This window comes from Achroia grisella, unplaced genomic scaffold (assembly GCF_030625045.1).
Source record: "Achroia grisella isolate CSIRO2021 unplaced genomic scaffold, CSIRO_AGI_Agris_v1 utg702, whole genome shotgun sequence".
NCBI classification, from domain to species: Eukaryota; Metazoa; Arthropoda; class Insecta; order Lepidoptera; family Pyralidae; genus Achroia; species Achroia grisella.
The window spans coordinates 3,545,907-3,573,324 of record NW_026712999.1 but is presented as its reverse complement, the minus strand read 5'-3'; the positions used below and the strand labels follow the sequence as shown (position 1 = coordinate 3,573,324).

The 27,418-nt window shown below is 31.9% G+C and overlaps 1 protein-coding gene across 1 annotated transcript; it reads right to left on the bottom strand.

Moving 5' to 3' along the window:
• Window positions 1-2,710: 2,710 nt before the first annotated feature.
• On the bottom strand, window positions 2,711-6,301 carry LOC131850143 (KRAB-A domain-containing protein 2-like). Its single transcript, XM_059200315.1, has 2 exons — window positions 6,018-6,301; window positions 2,711-4,457 (listed from the first exon to the last, which is right to left on the bottom strand). The coding sequence occupies exon 2, from the start codon at window positions 4,406-4,408 to the stop codon at window positions 3,167-3,169; it is 1,242 nt and encodes a 413-aa protein (XP_059056298.1). The 5' UTR covers window positions 4,409-4,457; window positions 6,018-6,301; the 3' UTR covers window positions 2,711-3,166.
• Window positions 6,302-27,418: the final 21,117 nt, after the last annotated feature.

Below are 27,418 nucleotides of genomic sequence, written 5' to 3'. Positions count from 1 at the left end.
CAAAAAAATAACACATTTTATATAGGTACCTATTGACATGGTACCACTCAGCTTTATGATGGTGAGTGGTAACTGTCAAATCTATGTATATAGGTGCAGGGCCGGCGCTAGGGTCCTCAGCGCCGCATGCAATTTTTATCCTAGCGCGGCTTATGTCTCCGTATTCATAGGTAAGTTAGATTATTTATTATAATTTATTAAGTATTCTATAGATTCTATATTCAATAAACTATCAAATAAAACAATGCAATTAACATCAACAGAATTTAAGAACAAAATAAAATCATATTTCGAACAACATTATGTCCTTTTTACAATGTGACGGAATTATTCCAATGTATTATACATTTATCCATTAAGTACTTTTATTACTATGTTATATATTATTTAATTTATTATTTTGATTTTAAAAAATTGTGACATAATTATCTTGAAAATGTAATTACTATTGACATGCTGTTGTGTATATATAAAGTAATATGAAATATGAAATATTTTAATAAAATTATAGTATATATCCGAATCGAGTGATGGCGCCCCCTTTGACGAGCGCCCGCATGCTCCTCATCCTATACCTATATTAATAAAGACTATAAAATAGCGTCCGGAACAAAATTCACATATTATAGTATATTATTATATATGGATATTAATTTTGCAAACAAAAGCAAAATTATTATAAACTTATCAACTTCTTTACGCGCAAGGCTGACAAGATTATCAAAATTATAGTCGAATTAAGAATACGTATCAATTTCATAAAATTTGACTTTAATTAGAGTGAAAATAATTATATTTCAATGTAAAAATCATTGCCATGCCTTGGTCATACCATTATTCCTGTAACATATGCACTAGAAAAATGAAAAGTTAATATTATGCTCAGTTTTAATTTTTAATAATATATTTGTATAGAAATTATAAACAAAATTGCATGGTTGGTTCCGCCGGCCATTATGAAGCGACGGACACCGCGTTTCAGACGGACATTCATACGTCGGCATTCCCGAGGACTAAGATATCATGTCACCGTGCTCTATCAATTAAATATTCAGTCATCAGTCAATTTAGGCTACTTTATCTAACCTTTCAATTTAAATTATAAACGGAATCTACGCAGTCGACTTTGTATTATTTTTCAAAATGGGAAGTGTGATAACAAAGGAGCCGTTATAAATTATCGACTTAAAAAAATCACCAAATACAGCTGGATTTCTTCACAATATGAAGTCACATACAACAAACAGGTCTTTGTATTTAGGTTGGAACTGTATTTACTATGCCTCCGTACCACGCAATTTCACTACCCTATCTCACTCCGATACATGTATGGAAATCTACAGCTGTTTTCAAAGACGAAGCACGAAAGGGATGTCGTGGTACTGGTAGGCTGCAGAAATAGAAAAAACGTAGGTAAAAATAGATATTTAAGCCAATGACTATTCAGTCTCCCTCTGGTATACCTAAAGAGTGTTCCCAATTAAGATGGTCCAATCAATCGGTCTCCAGAGGCGCGTCTGTATAGCCTGTGTAATACAATTTAGTGGCTCATAGGTAGCATAAATCATGCGGGAACGTAATGGAGTAATCGTACATGCGGGTAACGTTTGGATCGGATCTTTGGTTTTGTAACAAACTTGGGTTAAGGCCTTCACAAGTTTCTATTAACCACTTGTTGTTGATCTATATACAGAGATAATGAATATGTCGTGACTAAATTGTAGAATTGATGATATCAAAAAGTACTCGACAATGTCTATATTAATATGTTATATTATAAAGTTGTAGAGTTTCTTGTTTTCTTAGGAACTACTGGTTCAAATTGAAAAATTGTTTGATAGCCCATTTGTCGAGGAAGGCTCGAAGCTATATAACATTACGCTACAACCAATAGAAGCGAAGCATCAGTGAAAAATGTCGCAAAAACGAGGAAAATTATTCATATTTGTGGGCTTCTGTTACGTGCGTTGCGGAAACGGTTCAGGTTACCCCAAGCGAACAAAGTCACGGGCACAGCTAGTATATAATAATAACTGTTGCTAGCGTAAAAAACGTCATATGTGAAAATTTAGAATGCTCTTTAATCTGTGAACGAAATTTACTTCGAAACTGTGCAGTAGTTTTTGGGTAACAACATACAAATTTGATACGCCCTTAATGGTATAACGGTTTAGCGCATTGCTTTACTTCAGGTTGAGGGTTCGTTCTTTGCACGGAAAGCCTGATCGCATATCCATTACTACGTATTCAGTCGAAAAATACTAATTCACAATAACTGTCGACTACTACAATTTATCCAAATTGAAGCGGAGTACCTGATGAGTGAGAGGTATTGAAGGTTTTGTGAGGAAAAATATGGAAATAAAATACAACTAGTACGACAGCGATATATAATAGATTGTTACAAAAAATAATATGCCAAAAATATATGATTTTGTTTATCATTAATTATATTTGCATCGCCAACGATTATACTCTGCACCACCTATGGTTGATTGGTAAAAATGCCGCATGGTGTTAAGTCCGCCAAATGTAAAGTAAACCTTTTGTATTGTGTGCACTGAAGTTCAATAAATAAATTATAATATTTAAAAATTATAAAAAATTAATCAATGAGTTCGCTACACGACCGATCAAAATATATCTTGAATCTCTAGCCTCCCCCGAATGTTATATGAAAGGGTAGATCCCTTTCATATAACATTCGGGGGAGCCTCACCGCTAGAGAACGCGTCCCCAGGTGACAGATAGGGGTATGCTTGTCAGGAAGAAAGGTCACCTAGAGAGTAAGGGTCAAATAAAATAGCCTTGTGAACCAACGGGCTGGAATTACCACGTAATCAAACCCCTACAGCTACCAGCGGGGTTCTTTGAGTTAATCGAAGCAGAGGCCACAGGCAATGCTGCCATATTAGGTTGGGTCGCGCAGAAGGGATGGCGGCGGAAGAGCTCGATAAGAACGAAGGGCGGCCCCCAGAATTCTCCTAGTGGAAGTACAACCTTGGCGTCAGGTGGCTACCGGCCGTAAACAAAGCCAAATCATTTCTCCCTATACATGATGAAACACAAAGATACAGATTTCTCTGGTGCAAATGTACAGGGAGACCCGACCCCAAATAAACTGGGAACATGAGTTGTACAAACAGACGTGTCCAACATTATATCGCTACCAATTTACTTCTTTCGATGTAGACGGCATTGGTTCTAGCGTAGATGTTACACCAAACGAGTCACTATCATGTGATACATCATGTAAATTTAAAGGCAATTCATTCATTGTCAGCATTTGAATTCTATTCTTTTCCAATTTTATCGTATGACTAATTTCTACATGATCAATAACAGTTCTTTCTGATTTTTTGTTAAGAATATTGTCATCAAGTTGCAATATATCATCATCACTAATTTCCTCATCTTCCTCCTTTACACTTATACCAAGATCTTCTTCTGTATGTAGCATTGTTTCAGTTTGGTCTAATATTTCAGATCTTTCGTGATTTATAACTATGGCCAGGTTAGGTTTTGATCTAAATGTATTCATATAAGGAGAGGTGCCATTATTATTTATCACAGTATTAAACTTCCATTGCAATAAATGGCAAGCAATCGACCAATTAAAACTTTCAGAGGTTTTTATCCACATTTCAAGGCTGCTAATTATACTTTTGGTAAACTTAGACTCGCTTTGTACTATATCAATAACTAAATTATTAAATTCAGAACATACTTCTTTCAATAGCTCAATTACGTCCATGAAAAAATGTATATAACGCTTTACGCAAAGCAATTTTTCAGGTGTCCCAAAATCAAGAAATATATTTAATAACTCCATAGCCATATCATTGGCGAATTTATTCGTAATTGGTTTTAAAACTATAAAATCTGTTATTTGGTTATGATACAGGAGGATACCTGTAAATATACCATCAGGTTTATCACTCATATCAATGATTTGTACTAGTACATGTCTATTGTTTGTATTCAAAGAACTTGTAATTGCAGAATTGTGTTTTTTAAATTCAGCCATAAAAATAGTGACACAGAAACTAGGTATCTCATAGTGTAAGTTTATTAGCTTCTTCATGTTACTAATGGAATGACCAGTAATTCGATGTATGTCAACTAGAATGTCGAAAGTATCTTCCAGTGCTATTAATTTAATAATATTGGTTAGCCTGTCAGTTGGCCTGCGCATTATCAAAATATTTTTACCATTTTCCATTATAACTTCATATACACTGGCTAATGAAGGATCTAATTTTTCTTTCATAGTTATGCTGTTTATTATTTTTTCCAATGATGCTCTATCAAATGTTTTACCTTTTTTTTTATTACGATTCATAATTTCTGCTACATAACTTGCTCTCATAATTTCATAATCAAACAATTGACATTTTGTAGTAGCCATAATCTTCAGTTATTTAAAAAATATATCTTTTGGCCATTGCCAATAAAGCCTGAAATAATAACAGAATTATAACTACATTGAAACAAAAAAAGTCTAATTAATCTTTCTCTGTATATAGAAAGAGCAAGGTTGTACAGTAAATAAGAGCTTGAAAAAAAGATAATAACATGCTTCAGATATCTGGTGGTAAGCAACTATCACTTATATTTACTTAGTAACTTAATTTAATACATTAAGGTATAATTTACTTAATTTATTTTCATTAAGTAAATAATATCAGGCAACTTAATTTTGTTTACATAACAATATTCAACTTATGATTTTTCAAGATCAACAAATCTGTTTATAGTCTGGAAGACTGATTGCATAATGTAAAAGAAAAAATATAACAATATTGGCCCATATTATATACACATTAAGGAATAACATACATATAAAATAATAATATTGTCTTTATGTTCACCACAATCACTATGGCAATCTGCCACTGTTGCACCAGTCTTCCTTCAAGAAGGTGCAACAGTACCACTAACATGTTATTACACATTACTGACAGTCTCCAGCACACCACCTTGTATCCGATGGTTTCGGGTTCAATTCCTCGCACAGTTCAAATATTTATCTTCATGAATATCATTCCATGTATTATTCTGGATGTTTTCTATGCATAATATGTATGCATTTACAAAAAGAATTGTATCTATATATCAGTTGTCTAGTACACATCACACAAGCTCTGCTTAGCTTAGTTGTGTGAATTGGGGGTTATTATCATTATTATGAGATTTATATTCATTACTGAGGACTAAGATGTCATGCATTCATTCTAGGTAATATCACTGTTATAGATATTGCAGGGCCAGTACCTCAGCAGTTTACTTTATAAGGTAAATTGCTGAAGGCAAGTAAAGTAAACTGCTTGGAGGTAGAAATAGATAATATGGAACAAGCAAGTTAGACTCCATATCTGGGCCGTAGTGCATGTAGATGCTACAGAGGTGCCTATATATGACTGTATAAAGTATACTAGCAGCTTTAGTTCACTTTTGATTATGAAATTACTTATACTTAAACAAATAGGTATAAATACAAAAAATCAATTAATATTTTTATTTCAATTTCTTTTTTAGTCTGTAGAAAAATTTTGATGGACTACTTCAATTTTACCAATAAGTACTTAAGAGATTGATTATTTGGTTGAGTATGTTCTAATGTCGGGTATTACTGGTTAAGATTAAAAAATTCTATTATCCATAGGTAGTAACAAACCATATTACCTTTCATGCAGAGACAGTGTAAATGACTCTGATATTCTATTTTTTTTTTCTTTATAATTAGGCTTCTGTGATAACTGTATTTTATGATACAGCCAGCGTGAATATGGGTAAAAAATTTGGCTTTCTGTCCTGTGTTAAGTATTATTATAAGACATAACCTATCTGTATAAATATCAATCAAATCCATTTTATAAAATTACGAATATTAAGAAAGCATTAAAGTAGGTATTCACAGCTAGGAAAGTTATGGTTTCGGTATTATTAAATTTAAATATAAAAGACTTAAAGGCCGATAATACTATTATAGTTTAAAAAAAATCGTAATTACTTACACAATATACGTATTAAAACTTTTTAGACATATCACTCTCCAAATATTTTATTCGTAGCCAGAATACTGTTATATACGCCACTAAAATTTCATTTGATCATTGTATTTTTCATTTGTTTTTGTTATTTTATAAACACAACTGATTTTATAGAAGTGTTTTGATTTGTTGTCCTACAGTCCTACAAATTCAGTATTACATACATATATAATATTATTTACATATTATATCATTGAAAAAATTTAAATATTTCAAAACAACACACAAATAATTATGGTAATTCGCTGAATTTTACGAATTGTGATGAAAGCAAAAACATGAAATGTCATAAATGAATGACATACTGTGTCAAAATGTCAGATAGTCAGTACTGCGAAAATGACAACTGTATGAATTTTGAAATAGATGGCGCTATTATATTATAATCTTTCATGAAATAAAAGTAATTTTACAGTTTATATTTCTAAACATTATCAAACCTTAACAACACAAGATAGAACTTTTTGTTTAGTGTCGACAAAACTAATTGATGTTTTTATCCATGTTAAATAAAACTAAATTCTTTCTCTCCTATCCCGCCAATTTTTATCGTTATATCAGTTGGGATCGCCATTGTCATTCCTTTATCATTCGCAGAAACGACATTATAGATTTCACATTTGGACCGACGAACTGGTTAAGATCGCTGGAAGGCGATGGATGCGAGCAGCGCAGGAGCGATCATCGTGGAGATCTTTGGGGGAGGCCTTTGTTCGGCAGTGGATGTCTTCCGGGCTGAGATGATGATGATGATGATGATGACATTTCACATGATACAGTTGTTTCATTAATCCCACATATACACTACATTTAGTCATTGGCAAATTTAATGAAGGCGAGGCACTGTGATGAATGCAATGTACCGCACCTACAAAAAAAAGACTTCCGGGGGAAGTCGATAGAATTGCTAAAAACGTAAACATTATTTTATGTACAATAAAATCTCGTAGGTATATAGTTTTAAATGTTAGTGCAAAATTAACATAAATTTGAAAAATATGAAATAAATGGTAGATATTTTATTTTTCTTATAGTAAAAGTAGTGATCAGGTGACCCGCCAGCGTATACCGGTAAGTTAGGTGGGTGCATGCACCCATCCAAGTACCTACATCCAAAGAGCCTTAATATGATTATAAATTAAAGAATTATAATTATGAGATACCTAACGTAACTTGGAATAGAAAGTGATATGTGAATTATTTGGTTGATCCGTCTGTTTTATTTTATTGATCCGTTTGTCTGTAGGTAGATAGATACTTATATTTTATGTTGTTTAATGTATGTTTTTTAATTAATATTTGCAGGAATACGCTCCTTATAATTCAAGGATTTTTTATTAGTCGTCCCATCCTTTTACCAAACATCCTAATTCTATTTTAGTTCTAAACCATATAGAATTGTCATATTTAACACAAATAAGGACAAAACTTCCGTTTAATCACATTCCGTAATTTATTCGTCTCACTGCGACTGAACTTAGATGAAAATGTTTCATCTAAACTTGTATAAAGTAAACTAATTTCGAGCCAGATTCCGTTTCGAGTTGTTTACATAAATACATCTTTTAAACTATTTGACTCGCGAATACTTGTGGTTTCGTTCGTAAATTGCTTCAGTTAGATGAGTAACATACTAATATATCTACTTTAGTAGATACCTATCTAATGAATAGTTGGCTCAAAATCACCAAGGTGGCAAATTCCAAGTTCTGTTTTATGATGAATTTACCTAGCAGCTATTACTTTGATGATCAGCCTAAATGATCCATAAACTTATGTTTAAACAATATTTACGTTGGCAGAGCATGGAATTGATTACAGCTCTTGTAATTTTATTTTTAAAGAGACATATCGCTGAAAAAAATCATTACGGGAACGTTTTTGTAAGGTTTATAATAATATTAAAATATAACATAAGTATTTATTTTTTTCCTTATTCAATAGCGGATATATGTTACCTATACATAGAAATTAAAGAAATCTAATGAAATTGCCAATAAAGACGTTAGAAAGCAAAATATTGTGCAAATGGGTGATATTATGACTATTTTTTAGTCTAAATTATCTAAATATGAGAAATAGATGTGTCTTGTATATTAATTAACATGCTCTAGGTATGAGAAGTTCGTCATATTTTAATATTATTAGAGCTTTTTTAAAATATCTAAAATAATCATGTATTATCTGCGAGTTTGGTGATGTTCCCGGAAGGGATGAGGTGTTCACGGAATGATGCGTGTGACGTCCTTAAATGACGATATAGATACAATTTAGGGTTAAAAATCATGAGCAATGTTTTTGGAACATCGTACTTATTTATTCATTTTTGCATAAGGTTCCTAATTATCAAAAACCGTAACTTAAAACACTTTACAGTCTTTTAATAACCTGTACACAGCTGATTAGAAAGTTTTAATAATCATATTAAACTTTTATTACAATGGCAATAATCTTTTATTCCAATGTAAATAAATCAAACCATCTAAACATTATACTTATTATTTTTTAGTCATTATATACACGAATTTTGATATCGGTCTTCAGAATCAATGTACTGGTTCTTTCTTTGGCATAAAAGTCTTAGCCATACGAATCAGTTTATATTTCTTTGCTATCGCTAACACATTTTTGGAAGACTTCCCTCTATTTGGAATTTTTTCATAAAATACAGGCCTTTTCTTTTAATTGCGCTGTCAGTACTTCGTTGAATAAGAGATTTTTGGGCACTTTAGGTGGTTCTATGACATTTTAAATCAATGCGTCAACTTTGCTGTTAGGATTCGTTGTTGGTACCTGAACTATTTCCTGTTCTTTTTTTTTCTTTTCTTCTTAGTCTTTTCTTTAAAGTTTTATATTTACATTTTATGTTAGGAATTGTTTTCTCTTGTTGTTTTATTTTATGATTTGGCTCTATCCTTCGAACAATTTTTCTTTCCGTTGTTTTTCTCCCTAAAAACCGTTCTGCATTTAATTCATCATTCGAATCTGGCAAAGTATTGTTTACTATACCTGATATTGCCTTCCTTTCTTCCCTGTATTTTTCTAATGCCCCTTACCCAATTTTTTATTTTGCTTTGCTCTCTCATTGATTTCATCAATGTTTTTAACTTTCTCTACAGCTTCTTTTCTAAAAATAGGCTCTATCCTTAGCCCTTTTTATTTCTCTCTCTTTCACCATCATCTTATCTAAAAAATTTTTTTTCCTGGCATTGGATTCTCCCATTGTCGCAAGTAAACCGAACTATTCTTATTAACTTGCTATTTCGGACGTTTCTTTATTTTTTTCAGCCACATGAGACTCCATATTGCTAAATAACATTAAACATATATTAAACAATATGTTAGCACAACATACACTGAATTGATTAACCGTTAGTAATAATAACAGGGTGCGTTTATTTAAAAAGTCATTTCGGGAACGTCATCATCATTTCGAGAACCCTCCGTCAACTTCGGAAACGGTCCCGAAATGACCGTTCCCGAAATGACTTTTTAAATAAGCGTGCCTTTTTTAGATCGCAGTAATCTTTGACATCATGTTTGGTTTTATTATTGTAAAATATTTGAGATTACTATTTGCTATAAAGTACTACAAAACTTATATTTCAATTTCCCAAGTTTAGAAACGCATTCCCGGTATGATGATGTAGTGATGTACGCTCTATAAATATTGAATTGAAAGATGCTTACCTCTTATTTTCAATTGTTTTGGCAAAAACGAAAGACGACAACCGTTTGTTTACATCGTTCACATCACTGTACCATAGAAAACTAAGGGTTGCGATAAAAAACAAAATATTTATTGAGAATCAAAATTGCGTTCACTGAAATGATGCTTACACTGCGGGACACAATATATGACTTGATTTTCTTTAATTTCGTTTCTTTCTTTAGTAATAACAATAATTAATTGATTTATGATAAAATTGTAGGCCATTGAGTAAGAAAAACATTTAAAACTTATTTTATTTTATTAATATTTTCAACGTTAGTTTTTGAAGATTGGTACTTGGGACGCGTTCCCGAAATGATTTTTGAAGTTATTTCTTTAAATATTAATAAATGTGCTTTACTTTTTCAGTAAAAAATATTAGGTACAGTTAATATGAACATAGTTAAGTAATATTTACAATATCAATTTGTTTAAAAACACCAAATTTATTCTCCACCTTGGTGATTTTGAGCCAGTTACAGGTACCTACTTATTGAATAGATTGATGAATGAAAAGAGAGAAGAGAAAGGAAAATAAAGATGTCTGTCTGAATCATAGCAAACAGATGCAGGTGCAGGTTGAAGCCTGCGGGGTGAGCCCCTTTGCCTCGCTATCAACTTCGGAAGCAACAATCCCTGGTTATTTTTTTTTTGTGGATGATAATGAATTGATGCACCCGAATGCGCTAACGGTTTACACTGGCTGGCCACCAGTGGAGGATGATAAGATGAACATGAGGTCAGGTCAGTCAGCCCATCGTGAGAAATTCACTAGGAATTTATCACGATGGTTTCCAGGGGAAACGGCGTGGAGGTCGACCTGATATAGTACATTGCTAGCAATGGGGGTTACCAGTTTCCATTACTAACAATCCCCCGTCCCCCCTCCCTGGAATTAACCCCACTTGAAGGCAGGCAATGTTCTTAAAGATAAACTAGAATGAGAATAACACAATATTTTTTTTTTTTTATCTAAAGCATTTGGAGTTCCTTTGTCTCTTTCTACCACAGTTGGAGAAGGGATGACTGGCGTGACGTTATGATGATAGGATGTAGGAAGAGATGTGGGGGAGGGGGGCTATTTGGCTATAATATTTCTGTAAGTACAAACTTTATGCTATGTATTTATTGGAAATATAACAATTGTGTTTTTTGTGATTTTATTACGTTCATGTTAGGTACTTGTATTTAGGTATAGTATAGAGAAACAATAATGATTTAGACTCCAAATGTCAATATTGGTATGGCATGTGCCAAGAACACATACAAAACTTACTTTCAAAGCCTTTTCACAAATATTTTGTTTCATGTTTTCACTTCATCAAAGTACGTTAAATGTGTCGGTTTCATTTTGCTTTGTTCAGTAAGTCACAAACTAATTTCACATTTATTCAACTACGAATAAGTGTTTTATTTAATCAATTGGAATAGCAATCAATCTCATGGTCGCATAATATATTACAAAACATGTATATGAACTTGGAAATTGACTTAAAAAAATTGATTGATGACGTAATAAAATATACTAGTTGATTCTTAATAGTTCTGAAATAAGTTATCCCTGGACAATTAACACAGCGACAACTAGTCCCGCGGTAAGCTGAGCTTGTATTATAGGTGCTGATATGAATACTTAGATATATTACATACTAACCCCTCATTTTGTATAGGTTCCGTTATGGAAGAATAGATTCTATACCTTATATATTCATTATTAACAATTGTGTCTTAAATATAAACAGACTACACTTGGTGGAACAATGAAATTACAAAGTTCAGTACAGAACCCTAAAACGACAGCCTTATTTCCCAGAGGTATTTTTTAATTCAGCCAACTTTCTCAGTTGGTTCCTTTACACGTATTATGTTTGGGAAAACTTTATCTGAGTCAATCTCCGATCAATAAAACTAACTAGATAACGTCTCGCGAACTAAAATAGAACAAAAAGTCATACACCTAATATTAGTGCAATGGGAGGAGGGATGTTAATTAGTAACAGGAACTTTTTTTAAATAGATGATAATGAAATGGTGCACCCGTCTGCGTCAACGGTTTACGCCGACGCTGGCGGCGTACTAGTGGAAGATGATGGAATGAACATGACATCAGGTCAGTTAACACATTGTGACAAATTCACTAGGATTTATCACGATAGTTTCGAGGTTAAACCGCGTAGAGGTCAAACGGAGTGGAAGATAATAATATTACAATGTTAGTTTAGTTAGTCCATCTTAACAACTTCACCAGGAACTTATCGCGATGGTTTCTAGTAGGAGCCAAGTGGAGGTCGACCGGAAATGGTATATTGCAATGGGGCTATTAGAGGGGAAAGGGACATTAACCCATTGGTTAAATAATACACACTAACAGTCCCTTTCCTCTCTGCCCTCCTCTATTCTCATTTTCCCCCTTTTCTTTACTAATGAGTAAATGTACCATGTCTGTTTAGCCTCCACGAGGTCCCACTTGGTTAGGTCACTCATAAGTTTTGTATATATTCTCCATTGTATCTTTATAATATTAATATAGATATCTCATAAATACCATTTCAATCCTCTTGATTTGACAATCAAGAGGATTGAAATGGTATTTATGTTTAAAAAAAAAACTTGAATCTTGACAAAACGTAGTAAATCCAATTGTAAAAAAACTTATTGGCTGGATATCAAAATAAAATAAGACCCCACTTCAAAAGTGAGGCATTACCCGTATATCTATTTGTATTGTAGATCAATGGCGCCAATACAGGAAAACAATACAAACGTCCCGCTAAAACGTTTACAGCTCCCGGTGTGAGGATAAAAAATATAAAAAATGCGAGCAATCAAACTGTATCGCGATACGAGGAAGTATTGGAGATTCACGCTTGAGAAATGTTACGTAGTCTCGTGAAGTTCGCTAATGAACTAGTTCGCAAATCTTCCGCTCTTTAGTTCGGTTGTTGCTTAATTAATTTATTTATTTATTAGAAAACCAACAGCTTACAATCTAATACATTAATCAAAAGTACATATCTAGAGAAAGCCAATAACAGGTTTTCAGTGAATTAACAAAAGAAAATAAAACAGAACGTGGCAAACAGAATAAGGATTAATTTAAAAGTACAAATCAAATATTATAAATTTCACAATATATAAAACTAATAGAACAATTTTAAGAATAACTTTAAGAATTACAAATATTATAATACTATTTAAATTATATACTACTTATTTATATCATTAGTCACTTGTGTGTGTGTGTTTCTGTAAGAAAGAATGTGTGTGCATGTGTATAATTACATGATGACTGTTTATTTTTTTCTTTTGTATTTCGTCTGTAACTATATAGATATTAGAGGATGTTTTATAATTATGGCTGTGACACGCTCTACAGATTCTTAACTGAGTGCACGTAATTAATGAGAACTGCCTGACTGAGTCGTTTCTATAAACTACTATTTAAACGACAACGCAAGATGGCACCACTATTAGTGAATTTAATGATTATTGTGGATTGTATGTATTATGTTGTATAATGAACTTATTTAGCATATGTATTTTAGTTCAGCTATTATCTGCCTTCTTGAGACGTGCCTACAATATTGATAATAGTTTGAGTCGCACTTATGTTTTACCTATTAAAACAAAACCATTATTTAAGCTAATTAGATTACAATATGAATAAAAAGAATATTCACATATATAAAAGTTTATGACTTTTATAGTATCGTTCTTATATCGTAATAATTTATGCAATTCTTGTTAAGTTTTGTGAAGAGCAAATCTTTGTTGTCTGTTGGAATCTTCTTACTAATATTATAAACGTTTGCAAGTGTGGAATGATATTTAATCTTTCGCGCAAATACATGAACACTTATGGGCATAAAAGATAGATATATCATTCACTAGAATCGGGAATCAACTAGTTCGCAAGAAAGCTGCGAACTAAATTCAGCTCCGAAACAAGAACTATTATGCTCCAAACTACTTCTTAGGTTATGTAGCTACATATGTACAGTCGCAAAAATATACTAGTAGGTATGGTCCTGAAACTGAATATTTTTATGCCAACAACGTTCAATTGTTTTTTAAATGAATTGTCTAGGAATATAGTTAATATCAGTTGACAGTTGTAATTGTAGCCTAATTGAGTTACTATATGTATATATCGGATCAAATTTTTTCCAGACAACAAAATAAAATCTACATGAGTTACAAAAAGTCCGTTCCGAGAAAATTAGGAGACATACGCTATATGAATAACGTACGTACATATACATAATCAAATTACAATCATTATTTTCGGTTTTCTCTGAAAATACAGTACGAAGGGTCACAGTGAGTAGTAGCTACGTACGCCGCGCAGTGTGTACGTACGCCCCGTAGTGATGATTGTTTCCTTTTATTTTAATATCAATCGAATCGCCCTAATGTAGCTACGACACTACTACATGCCAACCTGCCACGTTGCATGCAATTTATATTGTATGATTGAAATGAGCTAATTAGATAAATATCAAGTAAGTAACATTTTAATCCCGACTAGGGTTTAGGTAGGGTGTTATAGATATGACTAGAGCATCGTAGCGCCTTACTGAATGTACCGATTATATTGCGGTTTTTTGTTTGAAAGCTGACGTGATCTAGATGGTTCTTAGCAGTTCGGGTATTAGAATTTTTTGATTTGGGGGCTTTAATTAATCGAGTTACCTTTCGCCTCTTAACTGTAGTTTCGCAAGTTGTTAATAAAACTTTTACAAATAAACGCTCGCACTTTACATTTTGGACAGTTTAATTTGGCAGAATAATTTCTGAGCACCGCCCTTCGTCAGGACCCAAATAGGGTAATTTACTAAGGGTAATATTAGTGTTTACAAGAAACTTTAGGTGTTTATACTAGCTAATTTTAGTATGTTAAAGAATCTTAGATAAATGAAATAGTAAATACTATTATCGTAATACAATCAATCAATTGCAAAAGATATATTAGTAGGTATGAAACCCACAAAGGAATAAATAATATATCTGTCAATTGAGGATGAACCACATCAATACAAAATTGGCGAAGACATTGAATAATATATTGTGATAGAATATTATTGGAACCAACATTTGTATTAAATTTCTATAGATACTCACAAGTCAAGATGGGGCAAAACTAAACTAGATTAAATGTACGTTGATTTTATATTTTTTCTGTATCTGGAAATGCTAAACAAATTGACGACTCAGTTGATGGAAAGTGTTGCAGTATAAAACTGATTTATAGAAATGAGAACACATCATAAAAATTATGTATACTGTTTATGGTTAAGTCTATGGTTGTAAGAGACTTCTGTACTTACTGTGTGAACATTTTGCTAAGAGAAATAAATAGTTTTAGTAAATACTGAAATAAATTAATTGATATAATAATAAAATAGAAGAAAGTATGAAAAATACATGAACAGCATCGAAGACGTTTATTACGTCATCCTGTAACGTCCGCTGTATCATACGGAATCCTATGAGATGAGATCTAAGGTAAAGCCTCCGTGATTTGCAATTCCATAATATTTATACCTTACCTAACAAAATAAGCGGCTTGGCTGCTGAAATAGCTGAAACACAGGTGCTCATGCTGGCTTTGTACAAAGTTCACCTTGGTAAAATAATGCAGCGTTACAGCCATTCATGAATAAAATTAAAAAGACATATCTACCTACCCATTACATGACGAAAAGCACCGAAAGTGTAAACAAAAAGACACAAATTAATCCACCGAGCTCCGCACTGCGGTTGAACGCATAAATCATAAAGTTAAGTAGACAGTACATGTAAATTTCGTTTAAAATTCAACAACAACTCTCCTGCTTTCCTTTTTAAGTTCAATTTTGAATAATTCCATGTAAATACTGGATGGTGGGTATATAAACTGACCCCGGTGTCTCTGCCAGGATTGTAAGGATTAAACTTGTGCATTCTCGCTAGAAAATGTTGCTATTGTATACAGAGATCCTTTCTGGTTACATTTTTTGTCGTAAAACTTTCTCTTCTTGTACTATTTTCATCTCTTCTTTGTTAAGACTGATGGGATTTGTCTTTTTTTAATATTTTTACTTTTAATAGATACCTATTTTATTTATTTGTTTAAACAAGAAGTTACATAATTTCAAATGTAAAATGTTTTATCCAGAAACAACCCTCAAGTTAACAATATTTGAGTAAAGAACATTTTTTTTTGTAAATATAACCAGTTTATCTTAATGCTACTAAACTTAGTCTAATAGAGAAAATACTAAAACTATTTTAATTAGAACATTTCAATTATTTAACTGAATGTCCAATAATTACGTAAGCTTCAATTCTAAAATACCTCAAAAACGAATTCAAAGTGGTTCGCTGTTTTAGAGTTATAATGATAGGCTATAATAGTTCCCAAAATGTTAGGGACTGTAGGTAATCTCTTGCCTTTGTCTATGGTATTATCAAAAGTTTAGAAATAGAACAGAGGACTGGAGAAATTATTATATAGAAATATAAATATTTTTCCATTGAGGTTTAAATTATATAAAAAAATAATATATTACTCTTTTCTATGCTTGCGTCACTTAGAACAAAATAACGATGGTAAACTATTATACAATTTATTTAAACACTGAATATTTGCAAGCTATTGTTTGCATAGAATTATTTTGCAACTTGTCAGCATATTTAGTTAACTCGCATAGAGCAAAACAGTTATTTGCACTAAACTCTGCAACCTGTTTCTATTTAGAACTAATACATGTGGAATAAATTTGTGTTTCTTATCTCATAAGGTCTGTGCCAACTCTTGTAAAACGTGGTTTTAATTGCTCTGTACATTTTCTTATCCTATTGTTTTGCATCAGTGCAATATCTTTTCTTCTGTTAATATTACACATATCATCTTTCACGCAGTCCAATTATGTTTTACTATCTGTGCTCGCGGTACCCGTAGAAAATTTGAAGCCTATGTAATTTTCTGATGCTAAATTACTTTAAACTTTCATCTAAATCCATTTAGTAGTTTTTGCCTAAAAGAGTAACAAAAATCTATCCATCCATCCATACTCAAACTTTATAATATTAATAAGACTATATATGTACATCTATTCAAATTTCTTTGTATTCATAAACAAAACATTTTAAACTATTGCATAATCTATAGGTACTAAGTCCATTTCATGCTCGTCTTCACCCTTTTAAAAACGAGTTGAAGTTGAACTCTTCTGTACTTAAAACAAGATCTTGTCCTTAGCAATATTTTTCTTCCGTTACTTCAATTTTGTCTATAGCGTGAAAACAAAAACTAAATTAAACGAAACATTCCAAATTAGAGTAGTCCGCATAACTGTCTTCACTGATACTTTAATCATGAAAAAAAAAAAGAGAAAAATATTGCAAATTGCCAAACACAATCGTAGATTACGGTCTGTTAGTAAACTTTTGCCATTCCCCGTTGCCGGAAAGGGCCTGTATTTCCAAGTTAAATGTAACAATAATCACTTGGTTAGATTGTGTGCTCGGATATTTTTGCAATTTCGTCACAAATTGAAATGGCGCAAGATGTTTCACCCTATTTGTCTTTAATAATGGAATTGCACAATTTAAGATATTTTTCAATTACCGACTCAAATTGTGTTTTGCTGCGTGAATTTTGTATGTCAAAGTTAGAAATTACTGTACGTACAAGATTTATCCCTTTATATTGTTATCTACTGTATATCATATATGTTTGTATTTAGTGAAAAAGAACAGTTTAAAAAATCCTGAGCAACTCGTACCTACAGGCGGCCCATCTAATCTAACTAAGTATCGATATGTAGTTAGTATGTTAAGATATTTAGTTATATAGGCAGATCTTTCAAAATCTGTACGTAGCATAAACAAACTCGACGCCGCAGTCTGTTCGCTTATATCTATTAAATTGCGCAATACATTTCAATACAGTTTTCAACAATAGATAGAGTAATTCAAGAGGAAAGTTTATATGTATAATACATAGGTATATGTTACAGTATAAAACAAGAAGAGAAATTCAAAGATAAAAATCAAGTCATTATTGTGAGTATCCTCATTTATTTCAGCCATCAAGCAGCTTGCTTTATAAAATGTGTTTTGGTTGAAGGGTGAGAGAAGCCAGTGAAATTACCAGATATGAAGGTAGATACTGATCCTCTGAAATGTGATAGTGATACCTTATTATATAACTTAAATAGCAATCAAGTTGACGACCTGATGGTATATAAAATAGCACCACAGACATCACATCGTAATGTGACGCCTTTAATAAGGGAATGTATTTTTAGCTAAATTCAAATTTATTGTCAAAAGCATACTCGTCATTAGGGAACGCGCGCCGTCATATCAGTTCGCGTCACGTGCGACGTATGTAACTCACGCCATTATCAGTTACCGAATGTTACAGGGGCGACGGCAAAAATAACTTGGTGTGACGCAGTTAATAATAAACCTATCATTTTTCATAGATTTTTTATATTTATATCATTCATAGAACTACACACTACTGAAATGCGTATGCTTCGTTTGTGGAGTTACGCTTAGGGATGAAGTTTAAAACGAACATGTAAGGGGCAGCTTCAGAGTGATACCTATTATCGAAAAGCTTAAAGAAAGGAGATTTAGGTGGTATGGACATATTCTGCGTAAACCTGTTAACATGTTGTGAAAAGTGGCTTTACATGGCTACAATAATAAGAGGACGAGGCAGGCCTGGTTGACTAATGTCCATAGAGACTTGAAGGAGTTGGACCGATGATGATGATGATGGAGCGAAGTGTGTGGCGCCTCAAGATTAGAATAGTTCTATTAATATTATAATACAATCATCTATCACCCAATGCATTCATCTTTTCTTCGATAGTTCTCTATACTATGCATGTTTCTTCATATTCAAAGACAATAATATTTTAAACTATTACACAGCATACCCCCTGTAAAATCTTTTATATCTCCACCTTCGCCCCTTAAAAGCGATTTGACTTGCATTTTTTTACATAACTTGAATGAGAGACAAGCTAATACGATTACTTGATGGCATTTTACAACCATTGCATATACATTAACAATAGTAATAATATCTTAGGACAATTCATACAGCGCCATCTAGTCGCAAGCTAAGCAGAGCTTGTGTTATCCGTATATATATAATTATATACTCATATATATATAATTATATACGACCATCACAAGTAAAACGGTGTGCTAAACCGCTAGACCATCGAGACCATCGAATATTAACAGCAACATGGTCATCACGTTATTATGCGACGCCCGTCATACCACTCATGCGTTGCCTTTTCGGAAGATATAATATCTATTGCTAAGACTCCCTATTCTGTAATTCCTTATGAAGGTGTACCTTCAACAGAACTACAGCTCAAAAAGCAAGCTGCAACTGAAATAGATGCGACTGTTTTACAAAGTAAAAAATATTTATGTAACAATATTAAACTTTTATACGTTACTATATATGAAGATATATCAAGAAGCCTGACGTAAACACAATCAAATCAAATCAAATCAACATCAGAACTGTGACAATAGCACGTTCCAACTGACCGCACGTACGAATTGTGGTGTGGACGGCATTTTAGTCACGGTCGTAAGCTACGAGAATAGTACGTACCTATCAGTTGCGGGATAAAGGTATTAGCAGGTGCAATCCTCACAGATACAAATAAAATATAGATATATCCAAGAATATGGTAACTGCTTTCAACCTAATTTAGACATTAATTTATCTCCTTTAGGTACAATATACATAATCTACTTAGTAATAAAGATATACCACAAAATATCTGCTTCTAATAAATGTAATATATAGTACATGTTACAAGAGAGTACTGATACCTACAGCATACGTGTAATACCTAGTTTAGTATATCAGGGTCCTCATTTTGTATTGCGCAACTTTCTTCCATTTGATTACCTAGCTAACTAACCTCAACTACTTATGTACTCTCCTTTTTATTTTGTAATCTTGTGGTGTTTGCTGGTAGTGCTCATTATTAGTAATAGTGGTTCAGTCTGAGCTTTAGCAAGCTGATTTTTAGCTCAATATGTCTTATACCATTAAACATGTATAAATATGTAGTACCTACTTTGGATCTTGATGTATAATTACATCAAAAGGCACCATCTAACGTTAAATTGGAACGTCTAAATTATACGTCAAAGCTACAGCTCACGTCATCAACGAATTTGTTGGTAATCAATCACACGTCGACGCAAACCATGGGCTTTACAATTCACTGTGCGTTAAATATTACCTAAACATAAAGTTTATAATCATAAACAGGATATTATAGTCTATTACAGCTTACAACGACAAAAGGGCTTTACAATACTGAATTTTTTTTTTTAAATTCGATTCCGTAGTTCCAAATTTTGCCCCGAATAATACCTGGCAAAGATCCACTAAGCAAGTAGTCACTATGTCTGTTATACCTTAATATAAGAATAATGATTAAGAATTAAAAAGTTGTATTCGATTTAACAGGCTATCAATTTATTTAATGGATTTTGTCAGAGTACAATGTGCCTATATTCTTTGCAACATTCGACAATAAATCAAGTAATATATAAGTATATTTTTCGCCGGAGCCAAGAGAGAAAAAAAAGTATTAAGGTAGGTATTTTTAAGAAATGTCACTGGCCGTCAATACTAGTGCTGGTAGTTTTCAATTTATTAATCTGTATTCCAACACCAGAGCGCGGCAACTGGTATTCTAAATTTAAATTGTCCAGTGCATTTGCATAGGCACAGCAGCCGGCACGGCACATTTCCATTCCGATTCTGTTATCTAAAATGGCTGTTGGTGTTTGGCGGCGGATAAAGTTCTCTCGTGTATAATATGGTTTAGACTTTACCTGAATAAAACTTTACAACATCTATTTGTAATCGACAGTATTAGATTATTAAAAATAGTATATATATATTTAAATATATTTTTTTCTTTTCTGACTTATAATTTCTTATACTATTAATTTGAAATGAATGATGTTAATTTGAGAATTTATGGCGTCCTATCCTAAAGGATAGTTATATATTGGGTTTTAAGAGCTACCGTCAAACTGAAATAACAAATAAATGTAAATTGACTTTTAAAAACATTTCTTCGAATGTCGACATTTTGCGACATCGGTATGAATTCTTATTAATCCATTCCAAGTTCTCGCAATGTCTGTTATTCTATATCTATAAGGTCATATTAATATAATCTTTAAACATAAATTAATATAATCTTTTTAATATATATGACTTTGCTTGAATTGAATAAACTATACAATATATATTAATATAATTGTAATGTAATAGTATTAGATGCCAATAATGATAGCCAGACAGAAGAATATTACCTAATAAAAATACCCGATTATAGAGGAGAATCCTTAGAAGAAGCAGTGTAGAAGAAATTAATGAAGATACAGACAGTAAAGTTGTAGACAGTGACTACGTTCTATATATTTATATTGTTAAATACGGACGAAGTCGGGTTGGATTGTTAACCCCAGATCTGTACTAGTATATAGTGCTATAAACTTTGTATCGTTTATTTACTCGTATTGACTCATACATATAGACTGCTTGAATCTAAAATTGATCTATAATATTCATAAGCAAAGTTAGATGTTTGTAAACAAACTATAAAATTGTGCATATTTGAAGTTCATCGCAAAATTTGTCTATTCCAAGATGGCCACCGGAAGGTCTGTAAGTACCAACAAAGAACAAGTTGGCAAGTGGTTTTGTGAGTTGGGATGCGAGCAAGTTGTCTCTACAAAGTTTGTTAGTTAATATACAGATTGTTTGGTGTTTCCCCATGTAGTACACTGATGCTGATGAGGTAGGTACAAAACTAATAGGATAATTTTAGACTTGGCCACGAGGAAGCCACATATTTTTCATTACCACGATACCTATATATAGCTATTATTATAAATTTGTAACATATAAATAAAATTGAAGCGTCTTTCTTTAATTTTAAATTGAGAGCCTTTTACTAAATGCATTTTACATTATATACGTTACTTACAACAAAAATTATTTTACAAAAATTATTTTAAAAAATGTTGTATGTGTGTTCTTATAAATTTCTGAAACGGGTGGAACTGTTTTGACGGGATTTTCACACGCAGATGGCTAATGTTATAAGGAGTAACATTTCTATAATAAATATAACCTGTATTTAATTTAGAAATGTTATTTATTTTAATAAAAAAAAGTTTTATTCTATGTGAATGAAGTCGCCAGTAACAACTAATAAGAAGTAATAATTATAATTCAGAACAATTCACATAGCGCCATCTAGCCCCATTTTAAACACTATAGCACTAGGCAACTGATTAAAATACTTAAATATTTTTTTATGTGTTTAAATAAACATATTTATATACATATAAAACACCCAGATTGATGCAAACAATCATACTCATAAATACAAATATTTGTATCCTGTGAAGTTTGAACCCGCGACCATCAGATGTAAGTCGGTTTATTAAACCGGTAGACCATCGAGGCCATCAAATATACCTATTTATTTGTTAGGCTATTTATTACTGTTGTTAATTTTGCCGGTTTGCTAGGATTACTGTGAAATTAAACACAAAACATGTTTTAATTATAAATTTAAAAATAAATCTTTACGTTTTATTATTTCTAAAACTTAATTTATTTCACGAGGAATATTGTTACAATATCACAATTTCCTCTTCCAACTTAAAAATACAGCCCGATACTTAAAAATTTTCTGAAACATAAAAGATTGTTTCAGGAAATTCTCAAGTATGGGGCTGTATTTTTAAGTTGGAAAAGCTAGAATCTCCCTCAAATTAGATTATAAATAACACTTCCTACACAGGCTGACTACCTGTATCTATCGATCTTATTTAATGTATATTTTTGAAGCCTCTATCTTGTAAGGGTAGTTGTATGACTCTGACTACTCAAGGTACATCCTGTGCTTCGCTCTGTTATTGCATAGTTTTGGTGAAGATTTTCCATACATCTCATGCTACGTTTACATTCAGCCGCTTCCCCTGCCACTCGCGCTGTCGGAATTGCTGCTGGGCTGAATGTAAACACACGCTGCCAGTCCTTTGACTCGCGCACAATGAACCGACAATCGAAGAAAGCGCGAGTGGCAGCACGAGTGGCAGCGCGAGTGGCAGCGCCAATTAGCTGGCATGGGAAGTATCGTGTTTACACTCTCGCGCTGCTCACTTCCGTGCTCACTTCTCTGCCCAATCGGGGTGAGCGTAAATTGGGCATCAGGGGGAGGTCAGCTTTTAAATAAACCTCTATCTTGTAAGGGTTTTTCCATGAATCTGACTTCTCAAGGTACATCCTGTGGTTTTCAGTGTATAAAAATCCCATGTTGATGTACTTCGCTCTATAAATAGAAATCCTACAAATATTATCTACTTTACTCTGTAGTTGCATAATTTTGGTGAAGATTTTCCATGCATTAGGAGTCATCTGTTAACTAAACGTTTTTATTTTTAATATTCTTCGAACCGTTTACCTTGTAGGTTCTGTAGCGTAATCAATCATCTTATTTGCCAAATACAAGAACATAAATATTCAAAAATATACCACATGTCTATATTAAATGTACCTTATAAGGGAGTGATTGATTAGGGCGTCAAGGTTTGTATAATATTGTATATTCTACAGACTGTCCATAAGTAAACTTTTCAAGTTTGACTGCCTCGGTGGTCTACTGGTTTAGTACACCACTTTACTACACGGGTTCCATTCCATGTACGATACAAATATTTGTATGATTGTATGGTCTACTTACCATGGGACTAGATGGCGCTGCTTTAACTGTCCAGGATTATTTATTTATTAAAGTCTATTTTTGTGTCCATATTTATCTTTTTTGAATAACTATGGTTCTGTACAAATTTATAGACATATAGAATGGAACAAGTTTATCAGTACTATCAACTAATTGACTATTATAGTTATGATAAAAATATATGTAAAGAAATAATTTATTAATGTATTTCAAATTATTCTTACAATTAAATTTAATTAAATCGAATTCGAAATAGTCACTTAGTTTGTATTTAAATTATTTGAAAGTAATAGCTGCAGAATTTCATTAGAGTTTGCTCGACAGGTAATAAAATTCCAAACTTTATGGTAGTTTCATAAAAAAAATTGTTAATTTAAAATTCTTGTTACAGACAAGGCGTGGTAATGGAATGAATATTAATTCGAAATTCAAAAAAGTCCTTTGTACAATTTATTTTGGTAACTATTTCTGGAATCTAAATTACTTGAATTACAAAGTTTTAGTCTTGATCTTAAAAAAGGTAACTAAAATTATAAACACGAAAGTTTGTTAATATGGATAGATGGAAGTTTGTTACTCTTTTACATAAAAACTACGGAACGGATTTTGATGAAACTTTACAATAATATAACTTATACATCGGAGTAACACATAGGCTATAAATTTCCTATGTATGAAACCACGACCACAGCTAGTAATTAAAAAAATATTACTATACCGTCCGTCCTCTAACTACTTCAGTGAGCTATCTATTCTTTAATATATCTACTATAGGGTTCCCAGTGATTTTTTGGTACACAATGACAATTAACAAAGTCTAAGAGCAGACGTGGATCTCTGTGTCAGTTGTTTCTGTGTAGCTTTCTTCCGTGTAAGTCAACAAAATAAACTATTTAGCCATGTGCCGAATAAAATTATGTTTATAAAGAAGCATTATAAGATAATGAGATATATTCTTCCATAAAGTAACCCAAAAAAAATCAAAATTTTCGTCTATTCATTCTCATATATCTAGTAAGTACTAAAAAATCTGTCGATTTGAGAATCTTCCCCATCTTTGAGTCTGTTCCAAAATAGATGCCTTGAGGACACTTGAAACTTACTGTCGCACTTGGATGTTATTACGCGAAATGAGCCAAGTTTTTAGTCTGCTAATTAATTCTGGCGCACGCTGTTATCAGCGCTTGACTTGTTGCCGACTGGTGTTGGATGGTGCTATGTAAACTGTATAAATCTTTTTATTATATATATTTTGTATAGTAGCAGTTTATAATAATAATAATATCTCAAGACAGTTCACACAGCGCCATCTAATCCCAAGGTAAGCATAGCTTATGTTATGGGACAACAGATATAAATACATAGATACATTTTTTTTGTAAACACGAGAACAAACCCAGACCAATTCTAACATTGATACTCATGAATACAAATATTTGTGCCGTACGAAAAATCGAACCCGCGCCCATTGACGTATAGCGGACAAAAACCGCAGGACAACCTAGATCGGTAGAGAGTTTATATTCTCACAGTCATGTTTATATAGGATAAGGATAGGCTTATATAGGATAAGACATAGGGATGGCTTCGACATCGCTCGGACATTGTATTGAAAGTAGCGTGCGTATAAATGTCGTATCGTGGTAACTGTATACATTTTAAACTTCTACATTATTCTATGGAGGTATGTAGTTAGAGAAGTGAAATAAGCACTTAGAAAATAATGAAAATACAGTAAATTTTATTAGATAACCTAATATAATTAATGGGTTAATAAGTGTTTCTATATAAGGGTTTATATATATATTTAGCATTACTAAGTATATCATTAATATATAATAGTATAAAAACCTTTTTTTATTAATTTTAATAAATCAATTATTTCTTAATATTATTGATACACTTTTGTACACCACCGTCCGATGTAGACCCAAACATTGAGTTACGCGTTTCCTTTCCATGTAAAGCGTCGTGCTTTATCGCGAAGAGAGACGGCAATTAGCTTTGTATGTACCAACGTTACGGCACTTGAAATATTAGCTTTGTTCTTGGTAGATACATGAAAAACGAGTATTGTTTTGCTGGGAAGATCCAGTTAACACACTCCGTATATATGATATTGTTGTGTGAGCTTTATGAAATGGAATTTACGGAACATTACTATATATGGGTTTTCATGGTGGATGTAGGCATTTTACGCTTATATGGTTAGACAAAGTTAATTAACCTTTAGAAAGTAACCAAACATATAAAACTAGCTGACCCGCGCTCATCTGCATCACACTTATCATTATATTTCGCCCAATTTATAGAATATATTTTTAATTATATATGTTATTCTGATATATGAGCTATATTACTGTAAACTTCGTTCAGTAGTTTTTGCATGAAAGAGTAACAAACATCCATCCATACTCACAAACTTTTATGTTTATTAAGTAGGATTTTAATAAGTAATATAATAGAATACAAAATTTTTTATATAAATAAATTTACATTTTAGCACTTTTGAATAGAAATCACTTATTTTTTCATTTACCGCTCATTCCGACAGCTATCTCATCACAAGAAGGCCGAGCAAAAAACTTACGTATTGTTCTTTTAAATAATTATTATAACTTTACATAATTAAGTTAAAATGTGAGAATATATACTACCAAATAACACTAATTTATTACAGTCAAAATATTAAATACACAATTTTGAACTCATTGCGTAATTAACACTCTATCTAATAAAAAGTAAGTTACACAATAGGTAGCCCAATAAAGTTAATGGGCTTATTATAAACTGATGACGTCAATGGTCTATCGATTTAGCACACCGCCTTGCAAAAGTCTCGGGTTCTATTTCTCACACAATAAACCTAAAACATACTCATGAATACAAAAATTTGTATTTATGAGTATGATTGTTTTTATTGACCTAGATGATATTTATGTATAATATGAAGATATTTACAAAAATTATATAAAGAAATAAGTATTTGTATGAGTTTTTTTTTACAATTTTAAGTTATGTAAATATTCTAAATATATATTAATCATTATTTTTAGTACTTACTATTCCTTATACAATTCTATTTTCTTTGTTCCTAAACGAAATTTTATCTATTACATATTATTACTTGAATATTTTAGTGCCTTTGTTAATCAAAACTATGGTTACCATGAGATATAAAGCTATCTGAGATGAGCTCTATACCACAATATAATCTTATATATAAAATTATATAAATTATTATTTTTTGTTTCTTTATAATGTGGCATTAAATATACATACAACCCTAAATTTTCACCCTTCGATCACCAACCTCTACTATTTAATAGTAATTTATATGGCAAAACAACGTTTGCCTACTCAGCTAGTATATCTATATAATTATCTCATGATTATCATCTGATTTTTCCTTATCCCATTTATTTCTGGTCGGCGTAATATATATTTCTCTTCCATTCATCCCTGGTATAATGTGATTATTATAAAAACAAGGGCATAAAAAATAAAAGTAAAATAGCAAATGGTTTAAATTTAAATTTGAGTAAATAGTATATTAGTAAATATTTACAATACTATTTTCTTAATTCATTAATTTATTGTATAATCTGTAATGTCACTTAAATATTTTATTTGACGGCCTCGGTGGTCTAGCGGTTTAGCACACCGCCTTACGATGGTCGCAGGCTCGATTCTATATATATCTAAAAAAAATATATCTAAGTATTCGTATCAGTTATTTAGTACCCATAATGTTCATTCATTCATTTCATTTTATTTCATTTCAATTTACATTGTGTTGAATTTTATTACATATCATAATTTTAATTAATTAATTATATGTC